The following is a 21,756-nucleotide window of genomic DNA, read 5'->3' as shown; positions in this document are numbered from 1 at the left end:
CCCTCTAACTCTGAAAACCCTCTTGATATGCCAGTGTTTTTTTGAGTGGAGAATTTTTAAATTATATACTATAAAATATGGTTTTATATATCCCAGTCATGCTTTAAGAATAGGGAACAAACTAGGAAATTCCTACAGAACCTCTCACTTCTGATTTTTAATGAGAGCTATTCAATTTCAAAACTTCACATTTGGAAATACAGTTCAGGAAATCCTAAAATTACTAGGGAAAAAAAAAAACAAAAATACTTTGGAAAAAAAATTGAAGCACCTAGGACTGACATTCTCCAGCATAGATGTCCTTTTTAGTATGACGAAGACTGGAAACTACAAGGCTTGGGAAAAGACAAAAGGTGCAGCTCTCGTCCACAGAGTTGTCCCCGCTGTGCGGCACTGAAGTTCATTTTCCCCCTGCTCGATGCTGTTTTACACGGCACCCTGCAGGCCTGCCCAGCCGTCTGGCTGCTCTTGGCTCCTTTTTTCAAGACTGTTACAGGAAAGATTTAGGCTTTGGGATGAGATTTCCTCACAGCCCTGTGCAGAGGTCCAGAAATGGAACAAAATAATATAAAAATAGGCATAAAGGATGAAATGAAAGCTGTCTTTTACACAGAAAGGGGGGTGTTTTTCCTTAGCAGATAAGAGAGTAGGACTTTTTTTAGATATTACAATCCCAGTGTAACAATAGGCACTTATTTTCCTGATGAAGGTTAACCTAATGTGTTACCTATAAATTACTGATATTTCCTATACAGTATAATGAATGGGATAATTTCTGTGATTAAAGAAATTATAAATTCTGGTCTGTATAAAACAATGCATATGCAATATGGAGCTTTTAAAAATCCTTTGGATACTACAACACAAAGAGCTAATGTGTGGATTAGAAAAAGATTAGATAGGAATTATCTGAAAAAAAAACATGATTTTGCTGAGTTTACTTCAGTGATTCCTTCACAATTATTTTAATAATGAACTATTTAATTTGAAGTCCATTTCACAATAAAGCTCAAGAAGAAAATCAGCTTATTCTTCTAATATTGCTCGTTTCCTTCCACCAAAATGAACATACTTTATTACACCTTTATTTCCCTCTGTCTACTGAATCCACACCAAAAAAATAAATATTAGTTGCAGCTTTTTCACTAAAATGGAGAATGATACACAAATGACCACGCATGGGTGCTAAGATTAAAGATTTCTATTTTTAAAATGAAAAATCTAGTAAAAGTAAATTGACAAGTCTTCTGCCTTCCCTTAAGAGGAAATATGCTGCAATTAACATCAAATTGTTATGAACATTTATCCTAGCTGAAAAAGCCAGGTATCCAGAGGAAGTTACAGCACTACCATCTCTCATTACTCCACAGAAAATGCATTTTAGTCCAACTGAAAAAGAAAGTTTCAAAATATTTCTGTATACATTAAAGCAGATTTGAAAACCCTTTAGTTCTTGTATTTTGAGTCCTTAGGAACGGTGAATTGCTTATGAGGTTTAGTAGCCTCATCCATCAGTTCCTTCAGCTGTCCAATTTGTTCGTCGCGGAAGTCATTAAGTTTCTCTTCTGTGAGCTGGACTCCAAATACAGCCTTTCCTCTCGGGTTTTGTCTGTCTTCATTAATTTGCTGCCATATCAGTGCTGCATAGTTCTAATGAGAAACAAAAATAAAGGTCACAGAAATGACAAAAAGCAAGATTTAGGCCAACTTTTTTAGTACTATTCCAACTCTTCCACAGCCTTCTACCAGAGTCTACTAATCAATACAAAAAGGAAAACCATACACATTGTGAAAAGGAAAGTTATATGAAAAGTTTTCTTAAAGACATCGCCAACATCTCTTGTTAATTTTAAATAGCCAATTTGAAAAAAAAAAAAATCACATATGTAGAGATTTATGTATTTACACGCTTACCTGGACCTGTAGGCCAGGTGTTTAGTAGGTTGAACACTAAGAATACTTTGTGACCAGCAAACTACTCCCACTACAGATCACTTGAATTACTTCTGGCACAATTGTATTTTTTTATTTTTTTATTTTTTTATTATTTTTTATTTATTTATTTTTATTTATTTATTTATTTATTTTTTATAAATAAAGCTAATCTCTCTAAACCACATGATTCGATAAGCCCTCACTCCCTTGCTCCGATTAGGGAAATTACTAAGCACTGCTTCATTTCTGCGGTCTTCAATAATCCTAAGTACTTGCTTAGGAAACAGACTAGCAGGCTCTTCTGAACAGAACCTGCCCGACTTGGCCTTCAGCAGCCTCATTACTTGGGTAGCTTCACTTTGACCTTTCAAGATGCCTTTGTAGAGACCGAAGGGACACACACAACCATTTCCAGTAAATGAATCCTTACTAATGTCCTTCATAGTAATCCCAGATGCTCCCAGCCCTGGTCGTCTGGGAATCTTCCCATCATATCTTTATCTACCCACTTTATGGCCTAAGACCTTTCTCCCTAACAACTCTACAATCTTCTGCATCTACCACTGATTTTTCGTTTTGTTTTGTTTTGCTCTGCAAAGCCTGAAGGAATTCAGCAACTGCAAGACTTCTGTTACACCACTAGCTTTGAAAAAAAAAAAAAATGGCTAGATTACTTAAGCATTAAGGGAGAGGAAGAGATGGCTTCAGATGCCTTCATTCAGCAAGCCTCATTTTCCAAAGAAATAAACTTAAAAAATGATAACCACCTTTTTGTACTGTCCTGAATATATCCTTACACAAGGTAAGTTTGTTCATACTTCTTTTTAACCTTATTGTAACAGAAAGGATTTGTATCATGTTTATTTAAATAATAAAGTATTTAGGTCAGTGGATAGACAGACCAGTCAGTTTGCATTAAATCAGCACTGCACTGAGTGCCACTATAAAAGCACAGGTTTCTTAAAGGCAGAAGCGGAAGCAGCCAGCAGGTCGCACCAGGAACGTGGGCACAATTTGAAAACTGCTCTCGCGCCGCTTTGGAGCGATCGTTGACCATTATGACTTGTCTAATGGCAACACTCGAGGTGACGCAAGGACAGCGCTTCGGGACACAGAACTTGCCCCGACGCTGCTCAGCGCGAAGCTCAACGGGGCGCCCAACGGGGGCGCCCGACGGCCCCTCTGCCCCGCGCGTCCTGCCTGCGGCAGTCGCATCTCTCAGGACACACTGCTCACAGGTTGCTAAAAAATGTTGCTATGGGGGCATCTGTGCAGAGTCCAGCAATATGTTTACTCACTCACACCTGTGAACCTCGTCGGTTGTCTCATTTTATCTGCAATTTCTACACAGAACCACCCAAGCAGCATTGATTTTAGAGCTGAACTTGAAGCAAAGCATCCCTGCATGGTCCTGCACAGGGACACACAACGCGCGGGAACGGACTCCAAGCTGTTTTCCCCCTTTCCTTCCTGGCAGCTGTTCTGCTCCTGAACACGCCTCTGGCTCCCTGCCTCCCCGTCCTTTTCCCGGCTGAAGAAACGCTCCGTGCGTGCCAGAACACCTCAGCGGCTGGGGTTTCACATCAATTTGCAACGCTACAAAGACTCAGTCCTGGGCCCTGAGGAAACGCCAGTTTTTGTTTGGTCTCTGGTAGAAAACAGAACATTCTCACCCCATTTTATGCATCCCACTGCTTTTGGAAAGCAGTGACATGACAGTGAAAATTTCAGCATTTACAAGAATACTGGAGAAGAGAATGAATACACAGCATATCTCATGTTCTTTGCTAATGAAGCCACTTCAGAACCAGCAAAACTTGGGATATTTAAGTGTTTAAAACACTACTGTTATTCGAGAAATTGGTGGTATTTAAAATAAACTAACTAATAAATGCAGATTTTTCCTCTGTTCTCCTGTTCACAACCATTTGCAGAATGCATGAATTTATCAAAAGACTATGGTCATCAGGGACATCTGAGGTTTCAAAATACCAGGTAGCACGGAAAAGGCAGCCTTGTTGCTTTCAAATTTCAGAGTGGATGAAGAGCAAATGAGAAATGCCCCCCGACACACACACAAAACCCACAGCCCCTAATTGCCAAGTTCACCAACCACTGCCTTGTCCAGTAAATGCCGACCACTTTACTCATGCTGAAAATAATTTCTAAAAAAACAAAAACACCAAATAATTTAAATTTAAAAAGTCAGAATTATTATGTTAACTCACAATAACTACTTGTATAATTTGCTTTGTTGACTTATATTTTGGGGAAAAAAGTTTAAAAGTTATTATTTCCTAAGTTATAAGCAGTTAAAGTATAAAGCCAATATGTTCATCTGTTCCAGAAGACAACCTTCACTTTAACTCAATTAATAATAAGCACTGACCAAACAACATTACTGGTTTTCAGATTAGCAAAGACTATTCTACATACTGAGGAGTTTAAATAACCAGCTATAGGAATGTTTAGCTGCAAGTTTAAGCAGAGATGAGTTAGAATAGAAACAGAAAGTAGCTACAAGGAATCCACACAGGAAAAAAAACAGCCCAGGATAAAGCAGAGTAGCCATCCCCTGGCCACCTACCTGGCACAGGGATATTCCAGAAAAGAAGGAAAAATGGGCAAAGCAGAGCAGCACACAGAGAAATTCTTTTAGGCAGAAATGGAAAACAAGAAAAGGTTCCAGAAGGTCCAAAGCTCTGCCAGAGGCCAAAGCAGTTCGTGATGCCCCCTCCATGGCCACAGGTGTGGACGCGAGGTGTGGCGAGCCACACTGCAGTACCCCACGTGGAGACAGGTTCATCTCATGCCAAAAGCAAAATACAGGTTAAATAAAATTCTACCCATTCTAATACACCACACTGAAATTAAGGAGCATCTCCAAACACAAGCTGTGTGAAGAGCAACCTGGGTGAGATCCTTTTAGCCTATTGTCAGAAGGGATTTGTAGAGACTGTTTCAAGCCGAGGGGAGACTGCAGCATTTGGGACAGGATTGTCTAAATTTAAAAGACACTTGTCAAATTCAGCATAGAGTCCTTATGCTGAGGGATAGAGAGCAACATCTATCAGCTTAATCATGATGTGGTGACGGATAAACTGTCCTTTGGAGACGAGGGCTTTATCGCTGCGCAAGCACCTAAACCTCTCCCTGGCTACAGCTGACTGGCTGCAAGCAACCTGTGCACTTCTGGATGGGAAAGCATATCCCACTCCTAGCTTAAAAAGCAACAAAAATACCATTACTCCATGAATGAATCTGTAAGCCCTGCCATGGGGTTAGTCTCCTTTCTAGGAAACTCTGCTGAAGTCAGGCTCGGCAGCAACCTGAACTGAAGCACAAGATGAGAAAGAAAGAAAGAAAAAAAAAAAAAAAAAAAAAAAAAAGGAGGTCCAGTTCCCTTTTTATTCTGAGAAAACTTTGAATTTCATGGGGTTTTAATTTCTGAGAATCAAAGATCATGTCATCTCTTCTAATTAAAATGCAAAGGGCTGAAACTAATCTCCAGGATGAAATTACTGGATTGTAAACAACAGTAACAACCAGAAAATTTCTACTTTTTCTAAAAGTCGATCAGAAAGCAAAAGGCATCACGTCTGTAATAATACCATGTTTTCCCAAGCGATCCAGAGAAGACAGTGCAACACAACACCAACCAGAACTGCAGAGTAGGGATGCAATCACGTAAGGATGTACATACTATAACTATACATAACTTACCATAGAAGCTTTTTTTTTTTGGTTGGTTGCTTGTTTGCAGTTTGGGAGGGGAATGAAAAATTGTTTATCTAAATTGGAGCCAGGGAATATAATTATGTAATACTTAGTAATCGGCATAGAGAATTATTATTTGATCAGGAAGGTATAAATGGACTACTTTTTCTGAACACAGTTTACTAATATTGTTAAACTGGAAGGCATGACATTTATTTAGAGGAATGTGAAAATCTCAAGGACCAGCTCAGTTTTGTTTATAGCTTAAATAATATGTTATTTTAATGTCCCTTTTTCATGCAAGACTTATGAGATCATCATTTGAGGTAAAGCTGGAAAATCTGCAGCCTTACCGTCAAAGTAGACATATATCAAATCTATTAAGGAACAGAGTACAACAGCATTACAATATATCAGAGTTACTTTTATTGTCATTTGTGGAAAAACAAGCAGGAATTAATCATTTATTTCTGGATGCACAATACTTGCATCAGTGTTGTACATCAGGGCCAAAATCTAGGTCACTAAAAGCTTTTTGCTTCATGTTGTAACGGCCATAGCTTTTAAAATCCTTTCCACTTATGTTAATAAGCTTCCTACCTGGCCTCAATTCGAAAGCTTGAGCTCCAGCTTCAGTGAAAGGACAAATGGGAAAATACTTGAAAGACAGAACAACATTCAGGAGAAAAAAAAAAATAGTGATCAAGTAAGTCCTGAAACTGCAGGTCATAATCTGGAAAGTGGATACAATATCAGAAATAAGGTAGATTAACATGGGTCCTCTTTCCTTGGACATGTTGCAATTCATGTTGTGAACTCCTCCTAAAAAGACTACTTTTATGATAGAAAGAAAGAAAATGAGAGAAAAAGCCCTTCTTCAAAGTAGGTATCGGTGTGTTTGAGAGGCTGTAAAACTGGTACTGGAGACAAAAATACTTGAAGCGAAACACTTTAAAAACCCATTGAAGTTAAAACAGCTACAAACAAAGTTAAGACCGAATAATTTTTGCATCTAAAAATGATGACGAACTTACACTGTTGCTAAAAACAAATTCTGGAACTTCTGTGAGTACAGACCAGAAAAGCTACTTAACTTGTTACAAGAATATTGTTCCATATTTTTACACAAGTCCTAATAGAAAAGATGATCTCTTCTTTACTCAGATTCCAACTGATTTTACATTCAGGGCTGTGTAGAGCAGCACGCTGGCCAATAATCAAAGTTGTCCTGCTCACTTTTGCCTACTCTTCATGTTTTGTTTGGCAAATATTATACTGCAATCTCCTGCAGAATACAAGGATTTATCACATACTGTTAATTTGAAACATGGCAAGGAAAAAGACTTGGAGGGATAGTTTCATTCCTAAAAAAAATAATTATTCATTTAATATATCAGTTACAGTGTAATATTTCCTATTTAAATGGTAAGCCAGAAAAACTTGGCAAAGTGCTTTACTGAAGAAAATTCCCAAATACAAGCAATAACTAGAGACATTTTATGCATAAAAAAAGACTGTTTTATCAACATAATCACATAACTATAATTAAAGCACACTGGCAAGTTCTTATATAACGTTGTTACTTAAATGAGTATGACATCCAATCTGGTACTTTTTAAAGTCTCCAGAAATAATTCTGCATATTTAGTCACAATTATTTGATTAAATACAGTTCTTTTTTGCTTTTTTTGCTTTTTGCTCAGTTTTGCTTTTAAATAACACCACTACAGCATATTTATGAAAATGAGTGTATATTGATTAACTAATACTTTCCATAGGACAACTAGCACCATACTGGTTTGTATTCGTAAATTCCCTGCAAAAAGGGTTTATTATTGCAATTAACCGCAACTTTGCAATATTTCAGGATGGGAAAGAGCCCAGAAAAAAAAAAAAAAAGGGGGGGGGGGCAGAAAGAGGGGAATAAATAGTTATTTGCACCAGATGTCACTTCGTCTGCAGGACAGGCCTGTCCCACTGCCCCGGCCGGGCAGCTCTCGGTGCTGGGACCATGCTCTGCTCCCCAGCTCGGCTGCCTCCCTTTGGATCCCTATTCCATAAGCAGCTGCTTTACAGTAAATTCAACTATAGCACCCACCAGCTCCAAAGCAGAGACACAAGTGAGGGACAGGGGCATCAATATGAAAAAATAAACTACCAGTTGATTGATGTTTATTTTTATCCAGCTTCTTTACTTGAAATTCAGCAACGTATCTATCAGAAACCAAACTACCCGGTTAAAGCAACACAGCCCCAGTCAGCAAGAGCTGCCCTATCACAAAGGTACCAAGCTCTCCTAAAAGAAAGTTTCAGAGAGATAGCAAGGCATGGAAGAATGAACGACAACACGTCTTTTAAGAATGTTTTTGTCACTGCAGTTTAACAGATTTTGTGCAACAGACTGATTTGGGGAACATGGTTAATGACTATGTAACTTCTGATTTTCAACTGCTCTGGGGTTCATTTTTCCCTATGGACCCATTTCAAGCACTTCTAAATCTGAAGGGGAGTACGTTTTATTTTACTAAAGATGACTTAAGCTATAGAAATGCAAAAATCTCTATAAAGCTAATATATACTTGTACAGTGCTTGCATATACATCCTTGGCAGGGAAAGAGCGTAAAGGCAGAAAAGCAATGGGATCATTGTATCCTACAGCATTTATTTGTAAGAAAAATACAAAAGATTTCCATCTCTGCTGAGCTACTTGTTATATCCACTATATGAGAGCTTTAAAAATTACCGGGTTTGTGAAATACCTTCTTTTCTAGAATCAAGTGCAGAAATTTTTTCTTTCAACAGATGGGTGTTGAATTTCCCCGGGAAAGTTCTGCCATTATTACTGTCAAAATTATTATACCTTTTTGAAAGATCTTTAGGATCCTATTCCCCCCCAGAAGACTGCCTGCAAGCAATCCAACCACAAGAGAAAACAAACAAAAAAGTTACATGACTTAGGAAAAAGGAGACCTTTGGCAAGCGCCACAGCAGCACGTGCCAGTGATGCATCCCTGGCCAGAGAGCTTCAGCCAGCAAATGCAGGAGGTTCAACAGCATGAGGGGTCATGAGAACTCCTGCTAACACAACAGCATGAGAACATCCAAAGGTGGAAGAAAAAGTCAAAACCAAATAAAACACATTTGAAGAGCTCATTTATACTGCAATTAAATCCATTATCCGCTGTATATTTTCTACCAGACTATGAAATAAATTCCAATGAGGCACTGTTAGATATCAACTCAGCTAATGCATCCTAAAACTGATTTTCAAAAGAAAAATCTGTATAATTTTGCTCGCTTAATTTATTCCCATCTCTATTATTATTTGTTAATTTTATGTTTACACAAATACACACTAGCAACACATGAAAACACAATAACATTTAATAATTACATAAACAGCACTCACATCCAGCATCATAAGGTTTTCTAAGCCATTGCTAACTGCCATGAAGCTTTTTTCACCAGAACTATATTAAACACTGTCCAGCACGTTAACTTTCATTTCAGCCATACGTAATCTACATGGCCAATTTGTGTATCGTAATATAAAATAAGAAAAACTAAAGCATATTAATGTAGTATTGAAATGTAAACACACAGCAGCATTACATCTGCATAGTTAAATTTACATATAGACCAAACAACAAATCACTAAGTCAAAATCAATACAAAATGATTTTCAATTCTTTGCTATTCGTACTACAGGACCTGTCATACTTGGATTGAAGACAAGTGAATAGATGCACCACGAGGGACACTAACGTGCACCAGGGATGGCATATCTTGACAGCACTTTGCTAGTGTCTGCAGTTTTGCACTATTTTGAGTGTGAATGTTAAATTGCGGCTATCTTGCTTTTATCATTTTAAATAATTATGATTAAATATCAGAAGTTTTGGGGAAAAAAATCAGCTCTGCTAACATTTGAAAGCTTAATATCTGAAAGTTATACTGTGAGTTAAATTTTATGTATTCTCTGCACAAAAAAAGCAAATATCAAAATTAGAGTTCATATTTCAAAAATAAAGCATTGGAATGATTACTCTACTATTAATAATGACTATAAGTCTTGAAGTACACCTTCGAAAGTAAATCCTTTCAAAAATACATGTTATCATTGTACTAGATGTAATGTTATCATTGTACTAGAATATAACACACGCAAGCCTTTGTACTGTGAAAAAAATATTAAGATATCTAAAAATTCTATCCAAGAAATGATTTTGAATACCATGAGGCAAAAACTGACATGTTTCTTCCGCTACTGAAGCACAAGCTTAAATATCACACATAGTTAATCGCATTAAATACACGAATATACTTTTTTGGTAAAATCGGGAACAAGTTGATAAACTTTTCAAAAAAAGTGAACACAGACCCTCTTGGAGGTACAAAAGGAGAGAACATGAGGCAACGCACATAAGCTGCAGGAGGGAAAATTCACATTAGACAAGAGGCTTCTGCCACCACGATCAGGATGATCAAACACTGAAAGTGGCCGACCAGAAACCTTGCGGTCTCCAGCCTTGGAGATGCTCAGAAGGTGGTGGGCAATGCCCCGCACCAGCCAACCTCTGCGCAGGGCCCTGGCCTAGGTGCCCCCCAGGAGCCCCTTCCATGCTAAGGTTTTTAATAATTCTGTTTTATTAATCTAGCAGTTAAAAAGGCAATTTTTTTCCAAATTAACTATCTCAAGAAAAAAACATTGTAAATGCAAATCTCAGGTTACAGACAACTTGTACTATGCTTTAAAAAATACCACAAGAAATTTCTTTAAATGTTGCAATGCCAAGTACATTGTACGACAGCAAACAACTCTTTTTCCCTAAGGCAAATGCATAAAATCAACTTTACCTCTTTTAAGGTGAAATTTGTAACTGGTGAGTTCACATACTTAAGAGATTAGTAACAGAATATCGTCATTCAGTATTTAGAAAATGCAAGTAACAATTTTTTCAGATCTAGGATGCATGTAGCAGAGAGCTAGAAGCCTAGCAATCCTTCCCAGCTAAGAAAGCAGCAACCTCTCTCTGCTTTATTTTTCATTCAGGAAGATACTTCCCACCTCTTCAGAGTAGGATATTCAGAATTGCTTCTGTGTGGATAATACCACCCAGCTTTGAGCTCCTATTTTCAAAGGAAAAAGTGCTATAGGCTACACTTTTATCAGATCAGAGACAGAATAACTAATTAGAGAGTTCAGAGCTTGTGACATTTGTGTTTCAGAACTCCCTTCAGAGCTGCACACAGATTCCATGGGCAAGAATTGCTGATTTAGAGAAGGTTGTATAAACCTGGCGGTACCATAAATCCAATAACCTACCAGAGAAAGAGAACCTAACAGTAAGGCTGCACTGTCACTTGACTGCAGGACTCAAAGCTCTTTGTACATTAATAATTCAGAACAGCGCCCGGGAACATTTCCAGGTACTGGACCTCAATCATCCACCCTGTTAATTTGCTACAAGGGTCCTTGGCACCGTTTCTGACGCAGGGTGACCGGCGCTCCCCTCTCGGCAACGCCAGGCACGGTCTGCGAGCTGGCCTGGATCCGGGGCCAGGAACGTGGCCACCCGTTTTGGGGGCAAGGGGAGCAGCACAGACTCGGGCTGTGCCGTTGCCGGCTGTAAAGCAAGCCAAGCACCTTTAATTGAACCTGCCCATGTCCCTGCAGAATGGCCGTGCTCAGCACAGTCACACTAACCCCTAGGCTCTGCAACAGCTACGTTCCCAACCCAGGTGCTTATTTCACTCGTTGCTCATTTCTATTTTCCTTGTTTTTCACGGTCTGTCTAGCTTCCAGTTAGATTCTTTAGCGGCATTTATGAATAGTTTATATAAAAGCTATAGTCTAAAACTGTGTTGTGAATACACTTCATGCATTCAGCACAAAGCGGCCCAAAAAGATACTCCAAAATACCTGCCTATGGAAGGCGACTCAGCGTTGCTACTGCACACTGAGATGGTCAAGCACATCTACAATTTCTTTCTTATGCTTTCAACAAGCTTTTCTTAAGGTCATATATGGCAAAAGTAGTAAATGGGCACCAAGTTCCCAGAATATATCATCTATATATACACACACAAATGCAGACAAAAATATTCTAGAGTGGAGGAAATTAATATCTAGAAAATTCACTGTTAACCACTTAACACTGAATAGTGGACATCAGATAATGCTACAGGAAACATCTTTAAAACAAGAAGCAAAGAAGCAACCTCGTTGCAACACCAAAGTGAGAAACTCTCTCTCTCTCTTTTTTTTTTTTCCTCTCTCTCTCTCCCCCTCCCCTCTTTGTGGGAAGCTAACATGAACGGAATAAAATGCAAAATGAAAAATTTCCTAGGAAAAGCTTAGGTGGAGATAAAAGCAAGGTTAATAAACCTGAAAAGACCACATTATCCTTTATTAATAAGAAACAAATTATTGGTTAAGTAATTACTTAACCAATAACAATTTAAAAAATCTCAAATTTCAAACCAACAGTCTGCTATGATGCAATGACTGCTTTGGTGGTTGAGGGAACAGCAGTGGGTATTTACATTGTTTGCACTGACCTTAGGAAGGTTTTTGTTAAAGCCCCTGATGAATGTGCTGTTGAAATGCAGGCTAGATGAGGTGACAGGGACAAGTTTGACCAAAAAGCAGTGGAGCTGCTGGGCTTGGCTGTGCTGCCATTCAGAGGGACCTGAATGGACTGGGATATCGGCTGGCAGGAACCTCAGCATGGGTCACCAGCTACAACCAAAAATACCACCTAAGGTAGACCAGCTTTAAATGATATTTAAGAATATACCTGCACTGTAAAATATTGTTAGCAATAGAAATATTTTCTTAGCAAGAAAAAACAGATAAAGCCAGGCAGATTGTCAATGCTTCTTAGAAACTAGGTTTATCACAAATGCTTTCCTTTATCAGTCAATTTGGGGACATCATCTCCTGCTTAGCAGTGGCACCTGCAGGCAGATTTGCCAACTCAAAGCCAGTGCTCACACTGCTCCCAAAGGAGCTTCCACATCCTGCTTGACTGACAGCATGTTTTTCTAAGAACATAACCTTTTCCCGTCATAAGGATGGTACTGAGCTGCCAGAATGACACTGTCACGCTGCCTGTGGAACTTCCTGTCACGGGCAGGTCTGCAACAAATCCAAGTGGGGGAAAAACACACAGATAAGAGAACTGATCTTTGGAACCCACTAAGGACAGGATAGATATTTGTTAATTAAAACTCTTAATGTCACGGTTCTCTTAAATTTTTATAATGACTTACTGCAATTAATGTTAAAAAGCTTGGTAGTAGGTTTCACTATAAACAATATTTTGTCAATTGAATTATTATAAATAATCAATTGAATTTACATGCTCCAGATCTCCCTGCTTGAGCAAGGGGGTTAGACTAGATGATCTCTAGAGGTCCCTTCCAACCTCAACCCTCCCAACCTGTGATTCTGAGAATTCAGGAAAAAAAAATCCAGAAGGCAAGAAACCAACTGAATACCGTATTTTGCTGCACATCCTCCAAGCTGATCAGAATGTTTTAATGACTCTTCTCAGCTGCTGAGTTACTAGGACAAAGCCAGGGCAGAAAGCTGCTCTGCAAATTATCTCCATTCTGATAGCACAGGTGCAAAGGTGTGCTTTCTGATATCACTAAAGTACCACATCTGACATCAGATCTAGTAGCCAAAGAATTGGCCAGTTATCCAAATACTAAAACTTAATTTGAAAGATCAACAATCCTTCAAAGGTAGACCTAAACATCTAGGGAGGAGGTTGTTGCTTAACACAAACCTGGCTCCCAGCAAAACATGGGCTCTAATTGTGCCCTGGGGTCCCCAAACCTCCCTGTTGGGGGACGTGACACAGCAGCCCCTCTGCCCAGGAGCCCAGTGGGCATCTGGGCACAGCAGATCTCACCTCTCTTCTGCCCCAGGGACACTGGATGACACTGGATGCCTCCAAGGGGAAGCCAGGGACTGCGGCGTGCATGGATGTTGTCCCCACAGGGACTCCAAGATACAGCCCAGGCAGGTTAGCAACCTGCCTTGGTCACTGCAGGTCCAGACTCTAAACCAGGAGCATTTGCTGCAAAATTTGTATTGCTGAACTAGATGAGTACAGGAAGGGACCGTAACAGCCACATCAAGAGGAAACCACGGTAAAGATTTGGAATTCAAAAGCCTTCTCAGAACCTGCAAAGTAGTTTAATGAATTTCAATAAACCTTTTAAGATACAATTCAGTGAGAACTGAATCTGTGAAAATTCTAATTCAATTAGATTGAAAAATTAAAAGTCATACTCTTCTAGTGCAGGAACAAGCCTGTTCCTGTACTAGATACAGGCATTTGCTGCCACCATGTGCACACTTCAAAAACTGCAATCTTTAAGACTTCAAGTGCCATGAAAGTCAGGAATCAGCTTTCAGATTACACGACGGTGTTACAGACTTAATTAGTTAGTAGGGGACAGAGTTTGGCAGGTTACCAATTAATATGAGGTCTTTAGCCAACACACAGATCACACAGTTGGTGTTACCATACACTGAATGGTACACAAACTCCACTGATGTGCATAATGCATATTCATTCTGCATGCAGTGCTAATCAGCAAGACACCAATTAGGATTATGAGCTAAACCTGGTGACCTACAGAAAATAAATTAAGAGTGTTGGCCCATTCTACTCAAATATTAATATCAGCAACACAATTAAATACTTTCAACTAGGACTTCTTCAAAGAAGCAATGGCGATATGGAATTATCTTACATTCTCATCCTTCCAGATGACTTATTCTGGTTCAGAAAAAGAAAAAAATTGCAGCAGTGCAGGGAGCCAGGCAGCTCTAAGAGCATAACTTCTCCTTGAAATTATAGTGGCTGCTATGGAATAATTTGGGAAGGAAAAAAAAAAAGAAGGGCATAGAAGTGGTATATCAATTTTATGTAAGGGAACTTGCACAGTAAGGATCAGTTGTCGGCAATTCTGGAAAGATTGGCCAAGATCAATTTAAAACTTATTCCAGTGATTTAGTTACTTACTGCTGGTATGGGAGGTATTTTACAGATTTTCTGCTCAATATATTCCAAGCACTGAGTTGCATCATGAAAAGTATCAATCTCAAGATAGTGATTAGGAGATTTATGGCTGTAGATACTGTCACGCAGCTTCACTCTTAAAACAGACAGAACTCTTGACATTATCAAAGCCAGCTGGAACAAAATACAGAGACTACTGCATATAAGACTATGAAGTCAAAACCTTCATCTTGCAAAAACATCTTTGATTAGCTGAATCCAACATTACAGTAAAATGGATAAAAGAGTCTTGATTCTTTCATGGGTCCCTGAACATCAATGTGTCATAAAGTACTGTCTATATTTAAATGCAAAATACAAACTCGGGACCTTAAAAAAATCTCTAAGTTATACATGGCAATTTTGCAGATACTTAATATGTTTTTTTTTTTTAATTTAAAAAAGGAAACTGTTATTCAGAAGTGCTCCATATTCCTTTTTAACTCACAGAAACATCAATGTTGTGTCTACCCAGGACAGAAAAGCACATCCATGCAGTATATGCAATTACAGCACTCATAATATTATGGCAGTAATTACAAAATATGGTACTTGACAGCACTTGTGGAAAGTTGGCAGTTTATAGTGTTGATCCTGGAAATGCACTGGAAACACAGTAAAACCTACCATGCTTACAGAGCACTGCAAACTGGCAGTAATTACACAAGCAACTAATGCTAGAAGGAAGGTGTCATTAAAACACAAACCAGCAGAAATCCTTGTAATTTTGCAATTCCAGCTGACACCCAGCTTGGCCATCTGACACAGTAATCACCTCAAAATACAACAAAGTCCAAAGATTTGTGGATCAGTTGTCTGGGTATTACCTTCATCTCAAAATATAGCCCAGTAAGATTTTCTAAATTCTACTGTACCACACTTGGTGCTAGAACATCAAAATGGGGACAAACCCACCAGAATGCCTGCCGCCTCCTCCTCTCTGAAGTCAAAGAGGAAACAAGAAATCTAACAAGACTTCTGCTTGCATACATACAGCTTAAAGTCACCTTTTAAAAACACTGACCTTTAGTTCCTATAGACCCGTACTCACTTAAACTTTGAACAGGTTGCCAAGGAATGCAGAAAAAGCAGAACCAGGTTAATCTGCAGCAAAGGGGAAGATAATTTGCTACACACAGGAATACTTACAAATTTGAATGTATGCCACCAAAAACAAAATCTTGATCATTATGAATGTTTTAAAAATCCAGAGGCCCTTAGAATTATGCAATTGTGTATGTAATTTACGTGCACGGGCTTCAGATTCACCGAGTTCCAAACACGTACAAAGTACTAAGGTATGTTACAGGTAGCACGGTAATGTATATGCTGCATCTCCTATGGCTTGGACAGAACTGAATACGACCACTAGATGGAAACCTGGATTATCTTTTATAATGACAGTTGTGCAAGTGTCCCAATTGCTGAGCGTGTTTCTGATTATTCATTTCTATTTTCTTAGCTAGAGATATGTTGGCTGTTACAGACTTGTAATCATTAAGAAAGTATCAATTAGCAGGCACACACAGAATAACCTGTAATATCTTAGAAATTTAAAAGTTTAAGATAAGAGGCCCTGGTGATATCCCAAGCAAGGTCTAGTGAATACAAGACAAAGCGTTCCACATATTAGAGATTTTCCTCACTTCTACAGCAATTTAAAGCTTTGACATCTGTGTTACAGCTAATAAAAAATGCTGTACTCCTACAACAAATTTCAATTTAGGTTTAATACTAATTTCATTAATGAAATTAATATTAATTTTAAATATCAATGCGCTGTTATATATCTTATAAATATACGTAGCAAGCAAATCATCTGAACCTCAAGATCTGATTTGCACACAGGCACAGCAATGAGGGAAGCCACCTGACTAGCGACATGCACGCATATAAACAATTATATACAGATAACCAATATAGCAACATTATAGAAGTACCAGCAATATCAATGACAGCTTATATAATTTTGAATTTGGAAAACAGAGTAAAGATCTGCAACAAAGAGGAGAGTTCCCATTTGCGTTTATGCCTTACTTTCTATTAACGCCAGACTGCCCTGCAGGGGCAGCAGCGGGAGCAATAGGGAATTGCCTGCCCCTGGTCGAACCTCAGCTCCCTCATTTATCAGCCACAGCTACAAGGCCCTCGGAAACAGGAAAAAATGATTTCCTGCCTTTTCATAAGTATCAAAGAAAATCAAGGAAATTGTCTCCAATTTAGCCTTTACAAATTAATACCCAGTGAATACTCTAAGCAAGGGCTAATATATGTCTCATGCTAAGACTAAATTCTTATTGAAGGCTTTTCATTCAGATAGCCAGAAAAATCACTAAAAGCAAATTCCAGAGTACCCAGTAATGCTACAATGGAATACTATTCCTGAATCCTATTTCACAGTTTTTATTAAAGTCATAAAATGGCAAAACTCTTCAAAAACCATATTTCATTTTCAAAATGTATTTCATCAGCAGGCAAAGAAAAGATCATTTTTATGATGTACTTCACAGAAACTCGGACCAGAAAGTTAGCAGCAGTTCTAGACTTTCTGCACCTATATATTTGCTGGAAGACAGTCCACAAGACAACCCTAAGTGTCTCCTTCCCCAGTGAAATGGGCCAGTTTCATTCCAGTCCTGGCAATTATTATGAGAGCATCCCACAGTCCACCAATGAACTAGACACTGCAGCAACACAGGCAATTTAAAACAACTATGACTAGTGACATTTATTTTTACCAGATCTGATATCGACTAGAAAAAAAAACCAGTCAGCCACTAGGGTTAAATGACCAGACCCCCCCAAGCAGGAATAGAAGGTCCACTTAAATTTTGCCAGAATACAGGAATATTTGTTATCAGGAATGAAAAAAGATCACTGTCCTGAGCATGTATCAGCAGATGTCAGCTCCCAAATCAGTCCATGTCAATTTTAAAGCTTACAGAAAGGCTTCCAGAGCCAAGAGAGGCCAAAATATTTCAACAGCAAGTTACTCAATATACTGCATGTGAGCAAATGTCAGGCAATCCTGCAGAACGATTCTGCCTCAATTCCACATGGTCCAGACCTCCCTCTCTGCAGGGTTAACCTTCTTTAACAAGGCACTTCAAAAATTAGAGACACAATTCAAAGAAGACAAATGATTAAATTACTTAGCTGAATATTCTACACTATATTGTGTGTAACCTGCAGCAAGATAAGCACAGGTAATGTTAAGATACTATTGATTAAGTAAAACATTCTCATCAGTTACCATATGATTCAAAAGATGGTTGGACTAATTTACTTATCATATCTGTCAACATTAACTGAATAGCATTCCAAGGTAATAATCACTATCAATCTAATTATATCAGCCACTTCCTGTTAATGAGTACCAATTATTTTAATTAAAATATTAAATATTTAGAAAATAGAAAGGAACATATTAATAATTGATATACCTAATTTGAAACTACCTGAACAACTATAATTCCTGAACAAAGCTGGCATTGCCTGTCCTGTTAATATTTCCCAGGGCTTTTCAATATGCAAATCATTACTCTAGCATCAATGCTACAAAAAAAGCAAATTTTATATTGTTTTTTAAAACATACTTGCAGACTGTATCAGTCTCATTCACTTAAGTGAAAGCACTTAAGTACTCTCTGAAGCAAGAATAGTCACAAGATACCTTCCTTCTTTTGTAAATTCAAACACAACAGTTTAGATTTTCCATTAAAAGGCATTAGCCACCTACACTTTACACAACTAGGCAAGTCTCTCATTCTACATAGCAAGCTAGGGGATCCTTTCCCATCTCCTTTAAGTAAAAGTGGTATTGCAGAAACTTAAGAGCAATACAGAAGTTCTTCTAGAGTCATCCACATACTAAAACAAAACTCCTGGGGAGATTTTCACCCTTTTTACAAATCTTTACAAGTCTCCCTTTAACGTTCCATGTGCATTTTTGTGCTCTACAAGTGTATTCAAAATGACTGTATCCCTGTGTGAGGGCTAGATGGCATATTGAGGCTCTATCCCGAGATTTGAACTTATCCCAGCAGTAATGCAACACAAACAAACACTGAAGGACTGCAGCAGTATTAGAGGTTACAGTTGCTTGAATGTCCTTGCAAAATTAAGAATCTTCTAAGTAGTTACTTAAGCCTTCTAAAAGGTATTTATCAGCATAGCCCATATGACAATTCTACTCAGGCACCTTCCTCACGCAAAAGGTCTAACTTGACCTGTAAGAGCCAGAAATGGTCAAATAATTCTATGCTAAAACAAACAAACAAACAAAAATAGTAGTTTTAGTTCAAGAATATATGAAACGACATATTAAGATTACACTTAACATGAAAGTCCTTGTTCCAGTTTAGAGAACAATGAAACAATCATAACATTTCCAAACTTAAGTCTGCCCTTTGACGAATATATATTAAGATATAAATTATTTGAATATAAAATCACAAATATTGTTCTTCTGTACTCTAACCTATCCTAAACAATTTTCAAGACAAAGGTGAATATAAACTCCACAGAAAATAATTTTGAGATTAAACAAGAAATACTACCCAACCAGTTCAGTAAGCATAAAAATAGTGAAGCTCAATTATCTATAGATAAGTCTTTTGCTGTTACTTTCAAGCTGCAACTACAATTTCTTCCTCTGACAAAATATTCCTAACATTTCCTCCCCATGTGGATTTTGGGGGGCTATCAACAGGCACCTGGAGTTTAACAGGCACGTGGAGAAAGCACCTGAAGCGTTTCCTTCCTTTCCACAAAGCTTGCTACAAACTGATTACTTTTAAGAGATATATATACTTTTTTTTTGTCAAACCTGGTTAAAATCAGCCACTAGGTCTACAGGGAGATAAGCAGAAACAGCACTGATGTAAGGCTTGTTTCTTTAGGAAACACACTAAATAAAAATAAAAATATCACTCAAAAATGAGAAACAAGTTTGTGTGGAAGTTGTTTGCGCAATTATTTAAGTATAATTATATAATTATCTGTATATATAGTTATGTAAATATGTAATATGCATATGCATGCGAAGTTATTTTATATACAGTCGAAGACAGTTAAGAAAGTTAGAGTTGTAAGAGATGATGAGAGAAGCAGAATTACAAATCAGGAATTTTGCCTCCATAAAGAGGTTATCTATCAAATAATAATAATATTAAAATAAAAAACAACAATAATAATAAAGAGCAAGGGCAGGTCAGCAGTACCAGCGATGGCTAGTGCCAGCAGATTTAGAGGGGTTCACGTTTTCCTTTTTCTTACACACATTCCCCAAAAGTGCAGAGCCGGGCAAGCCACTGGAGCAGGGAGAGGAGCTCGAAGGGACACGGAGCTAAGGGGACCCAACGGGGCAGGTAACGGACACATAAAGCGCGGGCTGGTCGCGCCCCCAGCGGCAGGCGCGGGCCCCGGGACCGGGCGGGCAGCACAGGGCGAGCGGGCCGAAGCGGAGCGCGCCCTTCCGCCGCGAGCGGCGGACGAAAGCGCGGCCGCGGGGGCACTTGCCTCCCACTCCCGCAGGAAGCGCTGGGCCTCGGCGGGCCCGGCCGCCTTGTGCCTCCGGAACTCCTCCCGGGCGTAGCGGTCACCGAGCGCGCGCAGCGCGGGCGGCAGCGCCCGGTGCAGCCGCAGCACCCGCCGGTAGAGGCTGCGCGCGGCCGCGACGCCTCGACCGCCCGCGCACGACATGGCGGCGGCGCGGGGGCGGGGCCTGGCGGCGGGGGCGGGGCCTTGAGGGGCGGGGGCGGGGGCGGGACGATGCGGAGGTGGGCGTGACCAAGTGCCGGGGGCGGGGCCGAGCGCCGGCCTCTCGCTCCGCCCCCAGCAATCTGATTTATTCGCTTTTTTTTCCTCCCGCCGCTTCTTGTTTCTGCTCCCGGCTCGGCGCCGCCGGGCAGCGGCAGCAGTGACCCGGGCTCTGCCCTGTCCCAGGGTCCCACTAAGCACCTTGTGGCCAGCCAAATAACGGAGTCTCCCAGGCAAAACGAGAACTTTTCCATGCGTGCAGTGCGAGCGTTTAGCTTTCCCCAGGATACTGAGAAGTGCGATAAAAATACCCTGTCAAAACCCTGGATAATTATATACAACAGAACACAGTAAAGTGCCCCAACTACAACCTAGTTTTCTCACTGCCACTTTTGGTGTTTATTCTCCCAAGAGCTTTAGAGATGGAAAACGGCTTGTGGGCTGCGTTCTCTTCTAGTTCCAGCCTCGTGCTAACGTGTAACACACTCCTCAGGTGAGGCACAATCCTCACATTGCCATGTTTTGCTATATTTTCAAAATGCAATTTCTCATTTCAGTAAGACTTTTTAGCATGTGCTGCGTCTTGCCCATAGCTGTGTCTGTGTCCATTTGTACACACAAACTTTTGGCTTGATGCTGTAATGGTGCAGGGTTGCCCTGCATTCCTCTACAGACTGTTTCAGTGGGTTTTAAGGAAAGGGCCATCGGAGCTGCTCTGCTCATGTCAGACTTTCTCCCGATAAAACCAGCTCCATCGCCAAACCAGGCCGAGTGCTTTAGGTAGTGCCAACCCGCACTGAGTTGGCTAGTGCTGGGCAGGCGCCACCCCAGCCCTTGCCGCAGGCACACCAGAAACCTGCGGTAAGCACCGGTGCAGAGCGTGGAGCGCGTCCTGCCGGGCCCTGTGGTACGAGCAGCAAAGCGAAAGCAGGGGACACTCAGATGTCCAAGTAACAATTTCTTGATCTGGAAAAGAAGAAAAGATCGCGTATTCCTGCCCTATGTTTCCTATCTTTTCACTGTGCTGATCACAACAAAATTCCATCTCTCACTTCAAACCTACAAAGTTCTTAATAAAGTCCCTAAATATTCAAATAAATTCAAGACAGTTCCTTTTTACATACTACTCCAGACCAAGACAGACTTCAGCAATTCAGAAGCCAAGCCAAAGATCTGTTTTGACGGCGCAAATTGCCTGCTAAATATTCTGCGGCATCTTCCAGCGTGCCTCATAAAGTAAGAAGATGAGGAATTATCCCCTCT

General features: G+C 39.7%; 1 protein-coding gene across 1 annotated transcript; it reads right to left on the bottom strand.

Annotated features, from left to right (window-relative positions):
* Positions 1-1,239: 1,239 nt before the first annotated feature.
* Positions 1,240-20,436, bottom strand: SDHAF3 (succinate dehydrogenase complex assembly factor 3). The gene is made up of 2 exons (XM_088533457.1): positions 20,254-20,436; positions 1,240-1,650 (listed from the first exon to the last, which is right to left on the bottom strand). Exons 1-2 carry the CDS (start codon positions 20,434-20,436, stop codon positions 1,447-1,449), a joined length of 387 nt encoding a protein of 128 aa, XP_088389583.1. The 3' UTR covers positions 1,240-1,446.
* Positions 20,437-21,756: the final 1,320 nt, after the last annotated feature.

The sequence above is a fragment of the Tinamus guttatus genome, unplaced genomic scaffold (assembly GCF_059628265.1).
Source record: "Tinamus guttatus ecotype Peru unplaced genomic scaffold, ASM5962826v1 Tinamus_guttatus_pri_ptg000503l, whole genome shotgun sequence".
Lineage (NCBI taxonomy): Eukaryota > Metazoa > Chordata > Aves > Tinamiformes > Tinamidae > Tinamus > Tinamus guttatus.
The sequence above is the reverse complement of the archived record's forward strand: the minus strand, read 5'-3'. Positions and strand labels throughout refer to the sequence as shown.

What these genes read in the sequence shown, in the direction of transcription:
- SDHAF3 (XM_088533457.1), bottom strand. Translation starts at nt 20,436, where the DNA reads ATGTCGTGCGCGGGCGGTCGAGGCGTCGCGGCCGCGCGCAGCCTCTAC. An exon ending in GCTTCCTGCGGGAGTGGGAG is followed by an intron (nt 1,651 to 20,253) that starts GCAAGTGCCCCC and finishes GTTTCTCATTAG; the next exon opens with AACTATGCAGCACTGATATG.